Source organism: Myotis brandtii, unplaced genomic scaffold (genome assembly GCF_000412655.1).
Source record: "Myotis brandtii unplaced genomic scaffold, ASM41265v1 scaffold179, whole genome shotgun sequence".
NCBI classification, from domain to species: domain Eukaryota; kingdom Metazoa; phylum Chordata; class Mammalia; order Chiroptera; family Vespertilionidae; genus Myotis; species Myotis brandtii.
Window position 1 is genome coordinate 2984760 of NW_005356635.1, and position 21357 is coordinate 3006116.

At 37.8% G+C, this 21357-nt stretch overlaps 1 protein-coding gene across 9 annotated transcripts in view; it reads left to right on the top strand.

Moving 5' to 3' along the window:
- USP25 (ubiquitin specific peptidase 25) overlaps nucleotides 1-21357 on the top strand; it is a 160534-nt gene that overhangs the window by 19471 nt on the left and 119706 nt on the right. For all 9 annotated transcript variants that reach the window (XR_001361554.1, XM_014537425.1, XM_014537419.1 and 6 more), the window contains exon 4: nucleotides 14672-14795. Coding sequence is in view for 7 of the 9 variants with exons in the window: in XM_014537419.1 (XP_014392905.1) it covers nucleotides 14672-14795 (124 nt within the window). In the remaining 2 variants the exon portion in view is untranslated. The remainder of the gene's footprint in view (nucleotides 1-14671; nucleotides 14796-21357) is intronic.

The window sequence follows — 21357 nt, forward strand, 5'->3', positions numbered from 1 at the left end:
TTTTTTTTTTTTTTTGCAGTAGCCTGTAGAGCTATGAACTTCCCACTCAAGACTGTTTGTAGCCGTGATGCTTTTTATTTCTTCTTTGATCTCTCTGTTAACCCAGTTATTATTTAATAGCATGCTATTTAGCCTCCAGGTGTTTGATTTTTTCATTGTTTTATTGTAATTGATGTCTAGTTTTAGGCCATTGTGATCTGAGAATATGATTGATATGATTTCTATCTTCTTGAATTTGAAGAGACTTTGCCTGTGCCCCAATATATGGTCTATCTTTGAAAATGAGCCATGCGCACTTGAGAAAAATGTATATTCTGTGGCTTTGGAGTGAAATGTTCTGAAGATGTCAGTCAATTCCAACTAATCCAATGAGTCATTTAGGATTGATGTTTCTTTGCTGATTTTTTGTTTAGAGGATTTATCCAGTGGTGTTAGGGGGGTATTAAAGTCCCCTACTATGACTGTATTGCTGTCAATCTCTCCCTTGATATCCTCCAGATGTTTTTTTTTTATGTATTAGGGTGCTCCTGTATTGGGTGTGTATAAGTTTATCAGAGTTACATCTTCTTGTTGAATTTCTCCCTTTAGTATTATGAAGTGGCCTTCCTTATCTCTTGTGATGGCCTTCACTTTGAGGTCTAATTTGTCAGATATAAGTATTGCTACCTCAGATCCAATGAGTCATTTAGGATTGATGTTTCTTTGCTGATTTTTTGTTTAGAGGATTTATCCAGTGGTGTTAGGGGGGTATTAAAGTCCCCTACTATGACTGTATTGCTGTCAATCTCTCCCTTGATATCCTCCAGATGTTTTTTTTTTATGTATTTGTGTGCCTATGTGTTTACCAGAGTTATGTCTTCTTGTTGGATTGCTCCCTTTAGTATTATGAAGTGACCTTCCTATCTCTTTTTATGTCCTTCACTTTGAGATCTAATTTGTCAGATATAAGTATTGCTACCCCAACTTTTTTTCATTTCCATTCGTTTGAAAAACCTTTTTCCATTCCTTCACCATCAGTCTGTGTGATTTTTTTTTCCTCAGGTGCGTTTTCTGTAGACAGCAGGTATATGGGTAATGTTTTCTTATCCACTGAGCCACCCTATGTCTTTTGATTGGGGCATTTAATCCATTTACGTTTAAAGTTACTGATAGGTACTTGTTTGTCGCCATTTTTATTTTTTATGCCTGTGTTCCTTCTTTGCTTCCTATTTCTTCTTTTTACAGCAGACTCTTTAGCATTTCTTGCATTGCTGGTTCAGTGGTAATAAACTCCCTTAGTTCTTTTTTGTCTGTGAAGCTCCTGATTTCATGCTCAATTTTGATTGATAGCCTTGCTGGGTACAGTATTCTTGGATTCAGACCCTTCCTTTGCATGACTTTGTGTATTTCATTCTATTCCCTTCTTGACTGATGTGTTTCTGTTGAGAAATCAGTTGCTAGTCTGATGGGGGATCTTTTGTAGGTAACTTTCTCTCTCTGGCCATTTTTAAGATCCTTACTTTGTCGTTGGTGTTTGCCAATTTAATTATAATGTGCCTTGCCGTTGGTCTTTTGTGGTTCATTTTGTTTGGGACTCTATGAGCTTCTTAGACTTGTGTGAGTTTTTTCTTCCCTATATCAGGAAAGTTTTCTGTCATTATTTCTTCAAACAATTTTTCTATTCCTTGCTCAGTTTTCTCTCCTTCTGGGACCCCTATTATGCGGATGTTGTTTCGTTTTGTGTTGTCCCAAAGTTCCCTTAGGCTCTTCTCCTATTTTTTACGTTTTTTTTTTCTAAATGCTGCTCTGCTTGTGTATTTTTTCCTACCTTGTCTTCTAGCTCATTGGTGTGGTCCTCCGCTTCTTCTAATCTACTGCTGATGCTTTCTATTTTGTTCTTTATTGCAGTGATGTCATTTTTCATTTCTTCTTGGTTCTTCTTCATTTCCTCTTGGTTCTTACACATATTGTTGGATTTGTCTTCCAACCTTTTCAGTGACCTTGTGACCATTTCTCTGAATTCTTTCTCTGATATATTTCTTGCCTCCATTTCGTTTACATCTTTTTCTGGTGATGCCTCCTTTTCGTTCGTATGCGGGCTATTTCTTTGTCTCCCCATGATCTCTCCTCTCCGGGTGTCTGGCTGTGTAGCTCTCTCTCTCCTGCGTTGACTTAAAAACACAAAATACAACACAACAAGGCACAACACTGAAGGCACTGGACACAAATGTATTCATGATACTAATAACCCCAAATAAAGGTGACCACCAGAGAAAAGAGAATTAGGGGATGAAATTTTAAAAAAAGTACAAAATTGATATTGAGAAAAGGAAAAAAAAAGTAAGAGAGAAAATAAAGAGAATAAAAAAGAAGGGGGAAAAAACTTTATATGGGGAGAAAACTCCAATAGAACAACAACTAATCCAAAAAAATGCAAACCACTAACAACCAGATATGAATGTAATCTACAAAGAACAACTAATAACAAGTGAGGAGAGTTTAAACAGAAGCAAAAAAAAAGAGAAACAATCACAGAAACAAACAAAAAAAATACCAATCTAATCAGCAATCAAACAAACAACAACAATAGGACAGAGGAATGAAGGGTAAAACAAAAAACATAAAAAACAAAAAAAGGGGAAGCGAAAAAAATTTTTCATAATGAAGAAAGAGAACAGAGAAGTGTTTATGGACTTGGTGCAGGGGATCAGAAATTAGATATATAAGTATGATGAATTTTTAACAGGGGATAAAAAGAAGGAATAGGGAAAATCTAAAGCAGGAATAGGGTAAGAGAAAGAGGACAACAAAAGGGGAAAAGTGAGGAAGAGAGTGTTGTCATAAAGGTAAAGTTGAGATAGAGTCTAATGATGCTAAAGGAAAAATGAAAATAGAATGTAGAACACTAATTCCAAAATAAAATAAAATAAAGAGAAAATAAAATGAAACTTTAAAAAAAGGTAAAATAATTGTAGTAATAATACTGATTAAAAATAAAAATGTAATAATTAAAAAGGTAAAATCAAGTGAGAAAAAAAGAAAAAAAGGTTAGTTTCTTGAGTAAAAGATTAAAAAAATGTGTAGTAGTGAAGGTCATTTCCTTGCTCTACTGTTATGTTTGGCATGCCTGTTTCCTGTCAGGTAGTCTGGACACTATTGAAGTTCCCTGCGCTCCACTGCTCCTCTGTGTCTTATGCCACAGTCCTGTTTCCAAGCAGGCGGTGTTTCTTTGTTTCTCAGCCTTACCTGTAGTTGTATTTATACAAGAGTTAATTTGTGATTCAACCCCTTGTTAGCAGTTTTCTGTATTGACATCTGGGGCTATAAGTTCTCTCTACCCAGTATTTAGATTTTGTTTTCTCTACTGCACTTAATACTGGTTTGGGGGAATGGACTGCCCCAGAGCTGGTTTTCTGATTGTTTCTCCCCGCTCTGATCCCCTGGTTCCACAAAAACAACTTTCCCCTGCAGTCTCTGAGATTGTTTTTAATTTGGTAATCCTCTGTTCTGGGCTTAGTAATCAAAAGAAAGGATTTAAAGAGAAAAAAGAGCCAGAATAAGCGTGCGAACTCGCGACTTTTTCGCCCTGGCACTGCACATGACTCTGCGCTCTTCTCTGCCCACATCTTTTTCCCCTGGCACTGTGCAGCCAGTTTACTGGTAAAGCTTCAGGCTGCCTTTTTGTGCCCAGCGAAGTTATGGGTTGATTTCTAGAGTTCCCTTCTGCCAGCAGCCCTGTGGACCCCCTTCCACATTCGCGGACTACACTTGCCCCAATGGCTGTGGATTTTGTGGGGCGCAGATTTCTCTGAACCTCTAGATCCCGCTGTGCGCATTTCTCCCTCCAGTCTGGATTGCAGACCTCACCTTTCTCTGGGCGAAATCTGACCTTTCCGTGAGAAGATGCAGAGCTCGTCTGCGTCCGCATATTCGCACTGCTTAAGACCTGGTGTTCGTGGATTTGCAGTTGGTTCCTGGGTGTTGTGGTTGTAGGGTCCTGGGAGGTATCTGATTCTTCCCGGTTGAAGGTAAGGCTAGGCTTCTGATCACAACCACTCTCCCCTTCAAGATGGTGCGGTCTCTGCGGCAGAGCTGGTCGCTCCGGGAGAGATTTCAGCAGCAGCGGAGGCTGCCTGGTCAGGGGAGCCCGGTCCAGCAGTCCCCAACAGTCCCTTGGAATATAGCTGTCCCTTCACTCACAAATAGACAGTCCCTGTACGTCCACACACTCTCATTTCATTCTCTCACTCACACACTATCTTGCAGCCTGCCTTCCTGTCGACAGCCGTCTTTCTCTCCCTCAAAAACGTTTCTTACATATTGTTATATTACTTGGGCTGCAAAAATACTGGTTGTGGGTTACATGTGGCCTGTGGGCTGCGAGTTTGACATGCTTGTTCTAGATATAAAAACTTGTTTGAGCATTTTTTTTTACTTTATGTGAAATATCTTGTTATTTGAAAGTAAAAGGAAACATTTCAAGGAAAGCTTGCACTCTGCATATCAAGAAATTTTGAAGCAGTGTACCTGGTTTCCTTATAATGCTTTGGTAGCATTCCAGACTCTAATTTAATACTCTGTTGAATTCTGGGAAAAGCCCAAATCATTTGTAGTGTTATTAGCAAAAATTTTAGGCACCTTTTTTTTTTTTTTAATTTCTTGGATCTCCTGTTCAGATTGGATATTGTGGATTTTCATGAGTGCCTCCCACCTCCATCTTAAATTGGAAATAAATCATGTTGGAATTTTGCAGTAGAAAATACTAATGCAAAGGGGAAGGAAGCAATGCAAGATATTGAGACATCATAGGTGTACATAGTAGTCAGAGGAGAGATTCTCTTAAGTTTTTGTGTCAAGGCAAACATGACCATCTATTTAAGGCTGTTGCCCCATTTGAAATTAGTCATATTCTTTCTTCATGACCATTAAATTCTTTTGAGCTTTTTTAAAACAGGAAAAAAACAATATATGCCTACCAGAATGAGATGTAAACTACCACAATTGGGCTATCAAAGTATGGGTCAAAAGATAAGAGGGATTTAGGTAGGTAATTTTAACACAGAAAGTAATGCCACATTCTGGCTTAAATTTTAGAGAACTTGGCATAACACATTGGAATGAGTATTAAGTATTAAGAATGACTCTTCACAAATTTGGCATCAATGTATCCCCTCCCCCAAAGAACTTAAGTAATTTGTAAGGATTGCCTAGAAAGTGAGAAAAATGTTGAGGTTCTGTCCTAGAGCTCTGGTCTTGTTTCTATTGCTTGGCCAGCCTAAAAGTGATTTAAAGCACAAGTGATAAGCAGATCCAAGTCTAGTGCTGTCATTCCTGCTGAGGGTAAGACATTTACAACAAGCAAAGCAGGTTTCTGTTAATTGAACACTGGTATTTTCCCCATGCGCCATATTGGTCAAGTAACTGCAGCTAGAAAAACACATGCAGTGAAAGTTAAATCTCTTTTTACATCAAGATTTCTAATATGTAAAACTTTTTCAAAGATTCACCAAAAATCCAGGTTAATCTTACAAATGAGATGCTACAGCTGTGTGAAATTACTTGCAACTGATCAGATGCAATTTGGTTTGCATTCTATTAGACATGCAGTATAGGATGACTTGTATATTTTATGAATTTTCTTTAATTTCATAATTTTAGGCCAAAATGATAGTCATGGTCTTTGCACTTTTTGTTGACTAATATAGAATGTTAACTTTAATTTTTTCACAATCCATGTTGAAAACATAGTAAAATTGATGACAAAAATTATTTTCCTTACTTATCAATGCTAACATTATAATTTTAGCAGTTATTACTAAAAACAGAACAAGACCATTTAGAGCTGAACTGTTCAATATAGTCATAGGTAGCAACTAAAATTTAAATATAAATTAAAATTAAATAATATTGAAATTTTATTTCTTTGTTGCACTAGACACATTTAAAATGCTCAGTGGTAGTCACATGTGACCAGTAGCTACTGTGTTGGACCGGTAATAGTGCAGATAATAGTACATTCCCATTATCACAGAAGGTTGTATTGGGCATCACTGTTTTAGAGAGCTGTGTTCAGTAGTGGAAGATTGGAAAAGTAGGAACATCTTAAGAACTGACTGAGGGCATAGGAGAATGGGAGAGAGGAGTGGGAAACAGTTTACATTGTTTAGGTCATCTTCCTTTTAAGGATTCCTTTGACATGATACCCTATTGTGCTATTTATCTTGTCACTTTCTAAAAAAAAATTTAGATGGATAAACCATATATCCTCAAGTCTTCTAATTAGTTCTGCTATGAAGATGCCTTACTAATTTTTATCTATTCCAGAGTCTAGATATTGATTTTTATTTGTTTAACCAATATTTGTTGATTGCCAATTATGTATCAGGCACTTGACTTTGTTAGACTATTAAAAAACACAAGGAGTCTCAGTTTACATAGGGGGAAGACAGTAAACAGTAAATAAATAATGTCAGGTAATAGTAAGTTCATGGAGAACATTAGAACAGGGTAAAGGGACAAGGGTGACTGGGATGCTGTTGTAGGTCAGGCATGGGATATGGTATTTTAGATACAGGGCCAGTCAGTGAGTGTCTCTTGGATGAGGTCACATTTCATAGAGATACCTGAGTGCAGTGAGGGAGTGAGCCTTGTGGATGTCTGGGAAAGTGCATCTCAGGCTAGGGCCTGAAGGCAAGAATGGTTTTGGCTCAGAAGATGAATAGCAAGGGCACAACCATGATTGAAGCAGAGTGACTGAGGGTGAGGGTGGTAGTATTCTCATTTTCAATCTCCTGCTCACCATCCCTGTGTTCATATGTGCCTTTGTCTCTTTAAGGGCACTCCCATCCTTTTGGTGGCCCAGTGTTTTTTTTCTGTTTTTTTTCTTTTTTACAGCTCTACCTAATTTCCCAAAATACCAATTAGTTTGCAGTTCTATCAGCTTTCATGTGCATTTTTTCCTGTTTGGTTGTCTCCTGCCCTGATACATATCCTATGTAATAAAAGCCTAATATGCAAATCGATCGAACGGCAGAATGACCATTTGCTATGACGCGCACTGACCACCAGGGGGCAGACACTCAATGCAGGAGCTGCCCCCAGGCCAGCCAAGGTGGGTGCCAACGGGGGCCTCCCGATCACCCTGCCGGTCACCCTACAGATCGGCCCTGATCACCGGCCAGGCCTAGGGACCCAACCTGTGCACGAATTTTGTGCACTGGTCCTCTAGTTCTTAATATAACTCTTCTCAAACTCTTGTTGAGCACTTTAGCTCCTAACTTTCAAAACAGAGTTCTTTCTACTAATATCACTCCTCTGCCTAGAAATTTTTGCTGGTTGTAAATATAAAATTGGCTTATTAAACAAGAAAAGTATTTTCCTTAGGTTTAGCCTATGAAAAAAAGGAAAACAATGGAAAAACTTTCTTTTTCTTTTAAAATAAAAATCTTTATGTAGTTCAACTAGATTATGGGCTAAATTGGCTTTTGTGAACTAATGTAGATGTCTCATTGCCATTGAATATACTATTTTCATTGAGAAATGAATTATGAGTTTAATAATTGCATACATTTGAAGTATAATTTATTGGTAAGTCGATGACTGCCTATCTTTTGGAGGTAGCAAAGAAGTGTTTGGTAGTTAAAGTTTTACTCAAATGGTAATTCTTTGGAAAGTGAAAGATTTATTAGGGTGAATATTTCTGACTTTGTGTGAAAATGTTTTAATTTAAGCAGTCTTGAAAATTGGAGATTACTGTTTATAGGCTTTTGTAATATGTGATTTTTTACAGTGTTATTCAGTTAACACTAATAACTTGTTTGTGCACCTGAATTGAGTTCACACTACTAGAGGGGAGGGGTAGTTAAAATAAAGTTTAGTGTTTTACCAAGGTCCTCCTTTGGCACAGATATAAAAATATTCATAATGCTTTGGTATTTGGAGGGAACTGTTAAAAAGACTAAATTGTTATATTTACTTTTGCCAATTAGAAATAGTTTAGAGCCAAGCTTATTCCCTGTTCTTTTTTGTATGTTAGCATATAAGAAAATCACGGAGGGCTAGTTTTTTATTGTGAAATTGGTAATTCATTACATGTTTTATGAAAGTTGTCCTACTAAATTCAGAAAAAGAAGAAATTTAGGTTTAACCATTCAATTAAAAGAATATATTTTATTAATATCTGGTCTTACATGAGTAGATTATAATGGTCTCCTTTCAGGGTTGCCGTATTATTCTAAAATATCCTATGGAAAGAAGCAGCTTTGTTAAATAATGAGAATATAATGAAGACAATTATTGTAGTTATACTGAAACTACAAATAATAAGTAAACCTTCTTTATTGCTTAAAGGAAGATGCCCAGGTTTTCAGTTGAAGGCCAATAGTTTGTGGTCAACCAGCCTTTCTAGCATTGACGATTACTATTGCTTATTTCTTTCTCTGCTCAGACTCAACACTTCTGACATCAGCTGTGTGAGTTTTCCCCACAGATGACCAATTCTCTAACATTAGTTGCGTGTCCTACAATTCAATTTAATTATGAGACTGTGTACCTGAAGTTAGGACCATATGCCACAGGTTAAGGGCCCAGTCCCATAGACTGCCATCACTTTAGGAGTCATTCACAGGTAGTGAGTCCTCAAGTTACACACACTGCTGTTTGACTTGGCTACAAATTGGGGGTTCTCACAACCTCTCCTCAAGTTTGATAACTTGCTAGATTGGCTCAGAGAACTCAGGGAAACACCATATTTACTGGTTTATCCTATCTAATAATAGAGAAACATGGTAATTAACCGTAACTTCGCTACCCTTCCCATTGGCTAATCAGTGAGATATGCAAATTAACTGCCAACCAAGATGGCGGCCGGCAGCCAGGCAGCTGAAGCGAACAGGAGGCTTGCTTGCTCCGGTGATGGAGGAAGCCAAGGTTCCCCGCCTGCCACTGCCGGCCTCTGCGCTGCACTCTAAGAAACAATGTTGCAATTATAGAAGCTAAACAAACCCCAGAAACCTGCTTTCAGCAGCCGAGGTCTCAGAGCTGGACCCGAGCCTCAGAGCTAAAGCTGGCTCTCAGTTCCAGTGACAGCCATAGAAGGTAAATAAATCCCAGAATAAAATAAAAAAATAAAAAAAGGAGAGGTTGGGAGCTTCAGTCACCCACCAGCCTGAAAATGGCCCTCAGCCCCTCACCCAGACTGGCCAGGCACCCCAGTGGGGACCCCCACCCTGAAGGGGGTGTGACCAGCTGCAAACAGCCATCATCCCCTCATCCAGGCTGGCCAGGCCCCCAAGCGAGCCCCCCACCCTGATCCGGGACACCCTTCAGGGCAAACCAGCCGGCCCCCACCTGTGCACCAGGCCTCTATCCTATATAGTAAAAGGGTAATATGCAAACTGACCCTAACAGCAGAACCACTGGGAATGACTGGTCACTATGACACACACTGACCACCAGGGGGCAGACGCTCAATGCAGGAGCTGCCCTCTGGTGGTCAGGGCGCTCTCACATGGGGAGCTCTGCTCAGCCACAAGCCAGGCTGATGGCTGCCAGTACAGCGGTGGTGGTGGGAGCCTCTCCTGCCTCCTCAGCAGCGCTAAGGATGTCCGACTGCAGCTTAGGCCTGCTCCCCGCTGGCAAGTGGACATCCCCCGAGGGCTGCCGGGCTTCCAGAGGGATGTCTGATTGCCATCTTAGGCCCAATCCCCAGGGGAGTGGGCCTAAGCCAGCAGGTGGTCATCCCCTGAGGGGTCCCAGACTGCGAGAGGGCACAGGCCGGGCTGAGGGAACGCCCCCCCCCTCCCTCCCGAGTGCACAAATTTTTGTGCACCGGGCCTCTAGTTATATAATAAAGGATATGATAAAGCCATGGTTGACAAACTGCGGCTCACAAGCCACATGCGGCTCTTTGGCCCCTTGAGTGTGGCTCTTCCTAAGCCTTAGGAGTACCCTAATTAAGTTAATAACAATGTACCTACCTATATAGTTTAAGTTTAAAAAATTTGGCTCTCAAAAGAAATTTCAATCATTGTACTGTTGATATTTGGCTCTGTTGACTAATGAGTTTGCCGACCACTGTGATAAAGGATACAGATGAACAGTTGGTGAAGAGGTACATAAGGCAAGGTCTGAAAGGGTTCAAGGCGCACATGCTTCTGGTTTGTGGAGTTGGGGTGCTCCACCCTCCCAGCATGTGGATATGCTCCCCAATCTTAAAGCCTCTGAACCCTGTATTTAGTGATTTTTCTGAGGCTTCATCAGGGAGGCATGATTGATTATTAACTTAATCTTCAGGCCTTCTCTCTTCCCTGGGGGGGGCCAAAGTTCCAAGCTTTTTATCTTGGCTTGGTCTTTCTGATCACCAGTGCCCATCCTGAAGCTGTACAGAAGCCCACCAAGAGTCACCTCACTGGAACAAAGATGCTCCTGTCACCCAGGAAATTCCAAGGGATTTAGAGACTCTGTGTTAGGAACCAGGGTCAAAGACCAAATAGAATAAAAAGTTGCTTCTAAGCATCTTTTTCATATACCTTGCTCTTCTAATGGATTGTTTACTGTGTGTGTGGTTTTATAACACTATGCATTGGTAATTTAGAAAATAATTCCTTTCAAATATTGGAAGAATCTTTACATTATAAAACAGATTGAAATTGTTAACATCACTTGATTTCATCCTATATAATAAGAGGGTAATAGGCAAATTGACCGAAAGGTGGAATGACCAGTCACTATGATGCACACTGACCACCAAGGGGCAGGCGCTCAATGCAGGAGCTGCCCCCTGGTGGTCAGTGTGCTTCCACAGGGGGAGCACCGCTCAGCCAGAAGCCAGGCTCATGGCTGGAGAGCACAGTGGTGGTGTGGGAGCCTCTCCCACCTCTGCGGCAGTGCTAAGGTTGTCTGACTGACAGCTTAGGCCCGCTCCCCCAGAGGCTCCCGGACTGCGAGAGGGCGCAGGCTGGGCTGAGGGACACCCCTGAATGCATGACTTTCATGCATCGGGCCTCTAGTCAGAAAAGATTTAAAGTACTGGGAAGATATTAAGTTCAAAATGGTGGAAACAAATTTAAACAAAGTTCCAACTTTGCTTGAAAATTCCATATTAATCATTGGCAACAAATACTGTTAATTTGTTCTCTTCCAAGTGACAGACTCACTCGGTTTACTTTTGAGAAAATGTCTGTCAAATACTGAAGTCTGCATACTTATAGTCTGTAGTTTGTTGGTGTTCTTTCAAGTAAAAATAGTGTTCCATGAAAAAGTCAGCCTTTCAGCCTATCGCCCAGGCATTGCATTGGTGTTTGCTCTCAGCAGCCACATGCTCTGCATACACAGCATAAGTACTTCTGATTTCATCATACAGTATCAATGGACACGTAAGCCAGTGTTTCAGATTTAATAAAAATTTCCCCTTTTTTATCAAGGACTTAAGAGAAACTAGACTTTTTCTTTTTGAATTGTTAGTGTGCGTAGTTGTGAGTAGTACAGTGAATTGCGCACACACTTGGTTCTACTGCCTTGATTTCTGCTAAGATGCAGCAATTTTAGGCACTATTGTTTTGCATCATTAGTGCAAATGTGACCACACTAGAATAGGAAAGTAATATGTTAGTATTGTCATGAATATTTTTTACTTAAGGAATCCCCTTTTCTAATAGGGTAAGGGGATCCCCAAGGATCCATGGACCACACTTGGAGAACTTCTAGTATAGAGGAGAGACCACTTGATTTAATAGTTAGAAGACTTAAATAGAATCCTGTCTGCATTCTTTATTCTATAATGTTATACTTCATTTTCACAACCTTGGTTATCTCATTTATGAAATAGGGTTAAAAACATCTTATTTTGTTATTTGTTTTTTTGGTGTTTGAGTTACAATAGATAAATTATGAAATGCTCAATATAAGTTGTTGCTATTTCTAATTTAGTTTTCTGCTTTAGCCATTTTGGTTTACTTGTCAGTCATGAAACAGTAAACACTCCTCATCATTTCAAAGAAATTTAAAACAGGGGTTTGATTCTTCAGAAATCACTGGAAGAACTGCAGCTCAGCCAGCTGAAAGGATTCCCCGACCCTTGCAGACTGGCCAGCCAGAGAAGCTGCTCCCTCTGCCACAGTCAGGATGGTAGTTAATCAGGAGGCTGCCTCTGGGATTGCTGAGTTCAAGGACATACCTCTGTAGCTGTGGCCCAGGGAACAGGCAGCCAGGATTAGGTAGCTGCCACTGAGCTATGCCTGGACATTGGGATTCAGAGTTTGGTTTCCACTTCTCTATTGCTGACATCCCTTCAACGGAAACTGGACACTGGAATGCTCTATGGCAGGGGTCCTCAAACTACGGCCCGCGGGCCACATGCAAATACAAATATTGTATTTGTTCCTGTTTTGTTTTTTTACTTCAAAAAAAAGTATGTGCAGTGTGCATAGGAATTTGTTCATAGTTTTTTTTTAAACTATAGTCCGGCCCTCCAACGGTCTGAGGGACAGTGAACTGGCCCCCTGTTTAAAAAGTTTGAGGACCCCTGCTCTATGGAACAACCATATCTATCTGTTCAATCATATTGGAGACCACAGCCGAAAGCAGTAGGATAATGGTCTCCCCCCTCACTCTGCCTTCGAAATCTCATGTTCTTGGATCCAGTTGGGAGAACCTAAATTTTACCCAGAACTTGAACCACAAGTGGATTGGGAAAATAGGTTTGTTTGTTTCAATCTTTCCAGCTTTTGTAGTTGAAGATAGCACACTCGAAGGATGAAAGAATGGAGTCTGTGGGCTAATTGATTGTATCCCCAAAACCTGTCTTTCTGCTTCTTTGTTCTTTTCAAATTATTTCCTTTACTTCCATTATTCTCTCTTTACTCACCCAAGTTACAGTCATTACTTAATGAGCATGATTTAATGACTCATTATTTATTTAAAATATGTTTTTTATTTTAGAGAGAGAAAGGGAGAGTGAAGGATAGAAACATCAATGATGAGAGAGAATCACTGATTGACTGCCTCCTGCATGCCCCACACTAGGGATCAAGCCCACAACCCTGGCATGTGCCCTAACTGGGAATCGAACTGGTGATGTCCTGGTTCATGGGTTAATGCTTAACCACGGAGCCACTCTAGCTAGGCAATGACTCATTTTAATAGGGCATTTTATGCCCCTCTAGTCCTACCTTTTTCTTCATCAATTTTTATACTGGACTGGATGGCAACACCCAGGTAACATCCACCTACAGCTCTGGTCTAGTGAACTTGGGTTTTGTAAGCCAGACTGAGGAAACCTTTAGCCTGTTGGTATATGCAGGCATATGCCATATTTCAGTTACCCTGCTATAACTTGTTCCATATTTTACTTGGAATTTTTTTTGGCTCCTACTTATTATGTTTTTGTGAGACTTATTACTAGTATACTAAGGACATTAAAATAACACCTTCCATAGCTAACTATTATTTCTAATATTTGTGTAAGCTACTGTTTGGAGAAAAAAAGTATGGATAACAATCAAAGTAGGCTTTTGAAACTGTCCATATACATTATTTCTTTCTCATTAAGTGTGGAATATTCTTCTCTAGTATCTGTATACAACCCTTTAGCCAGATGATAAAATGCAGTTACCTTATTTCCAATGCCCTACCCCTTTTTGTTTGTTTCTCTCTTGTTAAATTCCAGGGTTACAGAGACAAAAAATAATTTTAACATGTCTCAAATATAAATAAAAAATGAATACAAAACTTGTTCAAAATATCAATAAGCATAATTCCAACCACGCAAAGGTAATAACAGCTATACTACTTTCTCATACTCACCATATTGTTTTGTAATCTCCTACTTAGCAACATGCTGTGCCTCCTATCATTGTTTAAATGATAATGGGAGTATTTTTGGCATCTTTTGGGTTAAGGAAATTGACCAGTTTACATTGGCAAATTAGATTAAAAAGTGTTTGTTTTTCTGAAGATGATAATTATAGCCTTTTTTTGGATAAAGAATACTTATAGCTATCAAGATAATTTTCTTTTGCTAGAAAAGAAAATAGTGTCATTTATTTGTATTTTCTTGTTGTGAAATGAAATCTTTTTGTTAAATTTAAAGGACTGTATGTTTATTAAATACTTCAGAGGGTAGAGTGCTTAATATAGATAGTAAAAGATCCTTACACTTCCTCCTCTGTTAACTGTCCTCCCCAAAATTAACCACTGTTAACAGTTTGGTACATACTTCCAGACTTTTAAAAATGTATATATATGATCAGTTTCTGAAACCTAATTTTAGAGAGCTCCATTATTAATTGTTATACTATGATAGATAATAGCTAGGTTGTATGGCTACACTGTAGTGTGTGTGCATTTGGGTTAACTTCAAAAAGCATAAATGTAGATGCTTAGTTGATTTCGATTTTTGTTGGTAAAGAAACTTATTAGCTTTTAATCAGACACTTTGTAGTAAATATTGAGATTCCTTTGCAATGAAAAATATTTATGCTGTTATTGTTTTAGGTATATTTTAGAGAAGAACATTAAATTTTGAAGTAAAGCAATTTATAGTTGGTTTGCATTCTCTTCAGAGAGGCTCTTATACAGAATTAAGTTGGCACTGACTTTGGTTTGAAAGGGTAATTGCGTATAACTCCATGATAAGAATTATCTTTCGTTTTGTTTGACTTTTAATTTTGAGTAAGATAGTTTTGCTTTTCAGATGTGATTGATCTCACTGGAGATGATAAAGATGATCTTCAGAGAGCAATTGCCTTGAGTTTGGCGGAATCAAACAGGGCATTCAGGGAGACTGGAATAACTGATGAGGAGCAAGCCATTAGCAGGTAAAAACATAATGTGTATAAAGTAGATATAAGTACTATTTATAATAGACATAATAATTGGCTTAATTTCAAGAGGCACAAAGATACACTTTGTTATTCTAAATAAACTCTTAATATATTTCAGCATTGTTTTTATATGTTATGTAACTAAAATTTTCATATTCTAGTTCCATTTGAATATGAAGCTTAGATTTTAGGATTTGAAGTGGCATTATGGGGCATATGTTTAGGTGTATAGTTTAATATTCCTTTGATTTTTCTTTTCTTCTGCTAATCTCTTTTACATTCTCCAATTTAATTTATAATTATTTATAGCTAGAGTCAGCAAACTTTTGTTTTTGTAAAGACCTATAGTACCAGTAAATATTTTAGGCTTTGTTAGCCATATAGTTTCTGTCAAAACCACTTCACTCTGGTGGTGTAGTGCAAAAGCAGCCATAGATCATACATAATTTAGTGATTGTGTCTGTGTTTCAATAAATCTTGGTTTTATCAAAACAGGCTACCAGCTGGATTTTGCTCATGGTCCATAGTTTGCCAGTCTCTCATCTATATAATATGATGGTATAAGGTTTATTTTTCGTGGTTTTTGTTTGTTTGTTTTGTTTTTGTATTTTTTAAGGAATTGGCAAGATCCTAAGGAATGTGATAGAATGCCTCTTTTGATTTAAATAGCTAAAACTTTTTAGTTTTAAACAATTTGATCCACCAAAGAATCAAATAAGTAAATTTGATTTTTTTTTATCACAAAACAGTGATTAATTTTTTAAAAAGTATTTAAATTATCACTGACTATAATCTAAACAACTCTTTGGAGGTGTTGGTAACTTACTGAAGAGGAAATTTATCTTTTAAGAGGCTAACTGATTTCTTAAAAGTTCACAGCTAAGATGGGTCTTATGACTCCAGCATTCTTTTTCCCTACAACAGAGGTTGGTAGCTAAATATATCAGCTTTATCAGATAATTTCCCTTGGCATAATATCAATAGTTACTTCTTTTAAGTACTCTGAAATTACTGTATAGTAGGAGATTCTCAAAATACTATGTTTATACTATGCACATAATTTTTCTTAGTGATACTTTTAAATGTCTTTAAATATTACTTAGGAAACTATCTTGTAAGACATTATATTAAAATGGAAAGAGTTAATTAAAATTCATTATCCTTTTTAGTGTGGCTAATATAACTTATTGTCAGTAATTTTAAATGAAAACCAAAAATGCATAGGCTATCTTTAGATATTTTATTTAGGCTTATTTTGTGAAGGATTTGGAGAAATTATAAAATTAGTTTTTATCTTAAGAAAATAGTTTAAAATAATTATCTTGAGTAATTATAAAACTTGACCGTACTTAAGCTTTGATAAGAAATGTTTAAACATGAAATACATGAGTTGTATTTCATATTTAAGGGGAATGATGATCTATTATGTGAACAAGAAGTTGTAAGATATTATTAGCAGTTTTATGTCACATATTTTCTAATTTTAAAATAATATGTACTAATTATATAGTAAAAAGTAAAAATAAAGGTAGGGGATTAAGACTATTCCTAATCTGTTATTAAGTTCAATCTATATATTGTTCTAGATACTCATTCTTTTCCAAGGGTAAAAATTTCTTAAGATAATTTTTTTTGTATTATTGGTTTTTAAAATTTTAATGTACTTTTAAAATAGTAAATATTTTGTGAATATTTATATTGTGGGTAACATTACAGAGATTTGGAATAGTGTAATTTTATATAAAATTACACTCTGTAGAAACAAAAAGTCATTAATTTACTGTTGCAAAATGTAATTTTTTCTTGGTATATATAGATTTTATAATTTACAGTTTTAAAATGTTAAATGTAAAGTGTGCAGTTAATAAGCATGTATATAAATCACATTGTGTCAGAAAAAAGGGAAGGTAAGAGTTCTAGCTAAACTTTGGGCGGAGATATATTTGTTCCTCTGGGTTTTTTAAGGCTAGGACTTAAGTTCAAAAGGGAAAACGATGCATTTTAATGGAAAAAAAAAAAGTCATGCTTAAAAGTAAATTTAACTATTTGTTCATTACCCAAGTTCAGATGACAAAATGTTGCCAAATTAAATCCTAGAATCATTTGACTATGTTTCTATTTTCTAGACATACAGGGTGGGGTAAAAGTAAGTTTATAGTTGTTTGTATGGAAAATCATATAACAATAAATAATACAAGATAAACTTGTTTCCCATACTCACAACTGTAAACCTACTTTTGCCCCACCTTGTACCCTAATATGAGTTCACATATTTGAAATACTATGTTAATTATATACAATTAGATGAGATGAAGTCTGTCTTTTTACATCTTACAATCTTGTGTTTAGTAACTCATGAATTTTATGGTATGACCTCTTAAGTTGAACATTTTTATTTTTTATTTATTTTTTTAAGAAATGTATGTGATATTTACATATATCACATATGTCTAAATATATAATTATACATATTAACAATTGTGTTATATATGTCACTTATGAATCTATGCTTGCAAACAATATTAAAGTGTACTACTTAATATAATTACTTCTTACATTAGTAAAGACTAAAGTAAGTGAATGAAGGAACCCAAAAGAGTAAGTTTGGAACACTGAAAGTCACTTTTTGACATGATGAATTTGCTTGTGTGTATAAACTTGACCTTTAGTTATAATACGCTTTAGAATGTGGGAAAAAGAAGTCTCAGGCCATTGTCTATGTACAGTGGGGAGCTTATTCCCCTCATTAAATGGTTATAGCAAGGGATGACATACTCACAATAGGGTAAAATGAGAATCATCTCCCCCTTCAAAGCCCATACAGCACTACAAAGTTAGTTGCCTTGGCTCTGAGGATGTAGGTAGTTGGACTTGCCCCTGAGGAGTTGCATTATGGTTTTGAAGCTGAAATCTGTGTCACTTTAATGGTCCACTAAATCTTAACCTGGGAATTTAGTTTTAAAATGTGTTGGATTTGTATTGTCTATAATTCCTGGCAGAATCAAAAATACATTCTATATTTAAGAAGGTGTCTTCAACTTTAGCCTCAAAGAACCCCCTTCAGTAACTATAAGCACCACCAGTCAAATTTACCAAGCATACTTGGAAAAAGTTACTGTGAGAATCAGCAAAAATTATAAGCAGCAAAAATGCACCCATTTCTTTAGACGTTGTGATTGATGGAATTATGCTTAGGTTTTATTGGGGAAAGTTGCTCAGAGTATGACACTCTTATTTATTTTTTACCATTTTTTTCTTTGTTTTTAGCATTGACACTAATACAGACATGCCCCATTTTTCCTTCATTTCCTTTCTTCTGGCCATCACCACACTGTTTCCTGTGTTCATGGGTTATGCATATACTCCAGGCCCAGTGCACGAAATTTGTGCATGGGGGAGGGGGTGTCCCTCAGCCCAGCCTGCACCCTCTCCAATATGGGAACCCTCTCACAATCCAGGACTGCTGGCACCCAACCACTAGCCTGCTTGCCTTCCTGATTTCCCCCAACTGCTTCTGCCTGCCAGCCTGATCACCCTCTGACCACTCCCCTGCCAGCCTGATCGATGCCTAACAGCTCCCCTGCAGGCCCAATCGCCCCTAACTGCCCTCCCCTGCCAGCCTGGTCACGCCTAACTGCCCTCCCCTGCTGGCCCGATCGCCCCCAACTGCCCTCCCCTGCAGGCCTGGTTTCCCCCTAACTGCTCTCCCCTGCAGGCCTGGTTGCCCCCAACTTCCCCCCCCTGCAGGCCTGGTCCCTCCTAACTGCCCTCCCCTGCAGGCCTGATCGCCCACAACTGCCCTCCCCTGCCAGCCATCTTGTGTCCACATGAGGGTGGCCATCTTGTGTGTTGGAGTGATGGTCAATTTGCATATTGCCTCTTTATTAGATAGGATGTCCTGTGGCTAAGCTTTTAAAGGAAATGCTTGAAAATATGACATAACACATTTGAAAAAGAATTGAAATATCTTTTGGAAATGAAAATTAAAATATTTAAAAAAATACAACACAGATTTAATAACAGATTACAAATAGCTAGACTGGAAGATATATAAGAAGAAAGTATCCAACCTGTAACAGTCAGCTAAAAAGATGGGAAAAAGTTGCAAGATATGGAAAATAAACTGAATAGGTCTAACGTACATTAATTGATATTGTAGGAGAGGAGAGAGTGGGTCAGAGACAAAATTTAAAGATGTGGTCACTGAGAATTTTTTAGAAGTGAAGAGAAAACCTGTTATTTCATAAAGCCCAACAAATCCCAATCATGAAAAGGAAAAGAAACCACTTAAATTCATTATAATGAAAGTCCAGAGCACTTAAGATTGAGAAAATCTTAAAAGTACTTAGTATTTTTAGAATTATTCTAAAAATAGTGACAATGAAAGTGACAAATGACACAAATTGACACAGACATATGAAAATAATAAAATAATGTCTAGTGAATGGAAATACAGCTGCCAGAATCCTGTACTGGGTGAGACAATGTGGGGTGGTCTCACCATGGGATTTCTCTTTGTGATGAGGGCTACAGAGGCAGTTCTGAAAGGCAGGGGTTGTTACTGTCTCTCCTATTCCCATGCCTCCCACACCCTAGATGTGGGTGCTTGGACTGCCTCCATTACTACAAAATCAGTGCATCCCAATCCTGTGGTTATAAGTTCTTCTTTTTTCTAATAACTTACTAGTTGCACCCCACCTTTCATTCAGAAAGCCAGGTACAAAAGGAACAAAGGCATTTTTATAAAATTACAGGGGACAATTATGCCTCTGATTTTGGCCAATATGGGCCACTGTATAGGAACTGGATGATTTGTGTTGTCTTTAGTTCCTGGCAGAATAAAAAATCCAGGTGTCTCAACTGAATTTAAGTTTGGAAGCCACCTGGAGGGTTTACCAATCAGGACACCATAGAGTTGTCATTAGGGGAATGAAAAAAGCATCATGTCCAGGAATTGTTAGGGTGGAATTCTGAATTTTTAAAATAGACCTCTATAACTCCCACCCTCTTCATCCTGGTTACGACTTAGGAAGCGGCTGTGAGGGGGAACTGCCTTAAGAAGGTGTGTGGAACAGGATAAGTGAGAGAGGCAATTACAAATTTTTTAAGATTGATTTGTGAGGATACTTTTAAGGCTCAACAATACCACATGCCCATGGATGGTAGGGAGTATGGAAGATCCATCAAATATTTTCACTGTCATTCTATTTTTGAGTGATTTTTATGATAAAAGGTACACCAGTACAGATTATAAATAGTTTATAAAAGTTGAAAATATGAAACATTAGTTTCAAGGGCCACAAGGTGTGGCCAGAGGTGGCTGAACAGACATGAACAGCAATAATCTAACTAGAAAAAGTGTCAACAACTCGAGGTACCACTGATAGTCTTAAGACAAGTCAGAGGGAGTGGAGGGGGAAGTGATCAAATGTCCAATTTGGTCAGTCTGCCAAAAGTGGGCGTCACAACTCACCGTGAGAGAAACAGATCAACTTTTGGCAGGAGTTTTATGTCCAACATAGTGGTAGGCTCGGTGTCAGAAACAGAGTCCCTTAATTTGTACTAATTATGATTGTGGACATGTTGCCATGTTGGGTATGATGATAGATTGCAGCAGTGGTGACTGTCCGGGTGGTGCAGGCTGCATCACAATGCCTGAAATTAAAAAGATTGATAATACCAAGTGTTGGTGAACATGGATAGCAAACATATCAATCCTGCCGTGAGTTTGACATGCTGAAAGAACTGTCATACACTGTTGGTAGAAATGTGTAATGATATAACCACTTTGGAAAACTGGGAATTTCTAATGAATTTCAGTATATACGATGCTAGGACTTAGCATTTGCACTCTTAGGTATAGACCCTTGAGAAAGGAATGCATAGTAGCTTTATTGGTAATAAAAACTGTAAAAAAAAAAACCCACAAGTATTCATAAGAGCAGAACAGGAAACGGTGGATGTTCACTCAGTGGAATTCTGAACAACATAATGGAAAACATTTTTCTGGTACTTGAAAGAATGTGCAGGAATCGCCAAAGCAACATGTTGAGTGAAAGAAACTTGACATAGAATAATAATTGCAATCTAATTTAGAAGTCAGAATGGTGACTCTGGGAGATGGAGGAGACACTGCTGGCTAAAAAGGGCATGAGAAAATGTTCTGGAATAATGGAAATTTCTATATCCTAATCTGAGTGTTAGTCACATGGTTATGCACATATGTAAAAAATGTCACTGATTTACATATTTAAGATTTTTATGTCTTTATTATCTCAATAAACTATTCTTACCACGAAAAAAAGTATTTAGCTATGTTAATTGCGGATCAATATACAGAAATTAGATTTCTACATATAAGAATGAATAAGAAGGTGAAATTTTAAAAAGCTATCATCTATAACACAAAACTATTAAAGACTAGGAATAAGTTTAATAAAAATGTTCAAGAATTACCAAGAAGAATATTATATTAGAGGCCCAGTGCACAAATTCGTGCACGGGTGGGGTCCGGCCTGCCTGCCCTGATGGGGGCCAGTCGGGGTTGAGCTGGTGT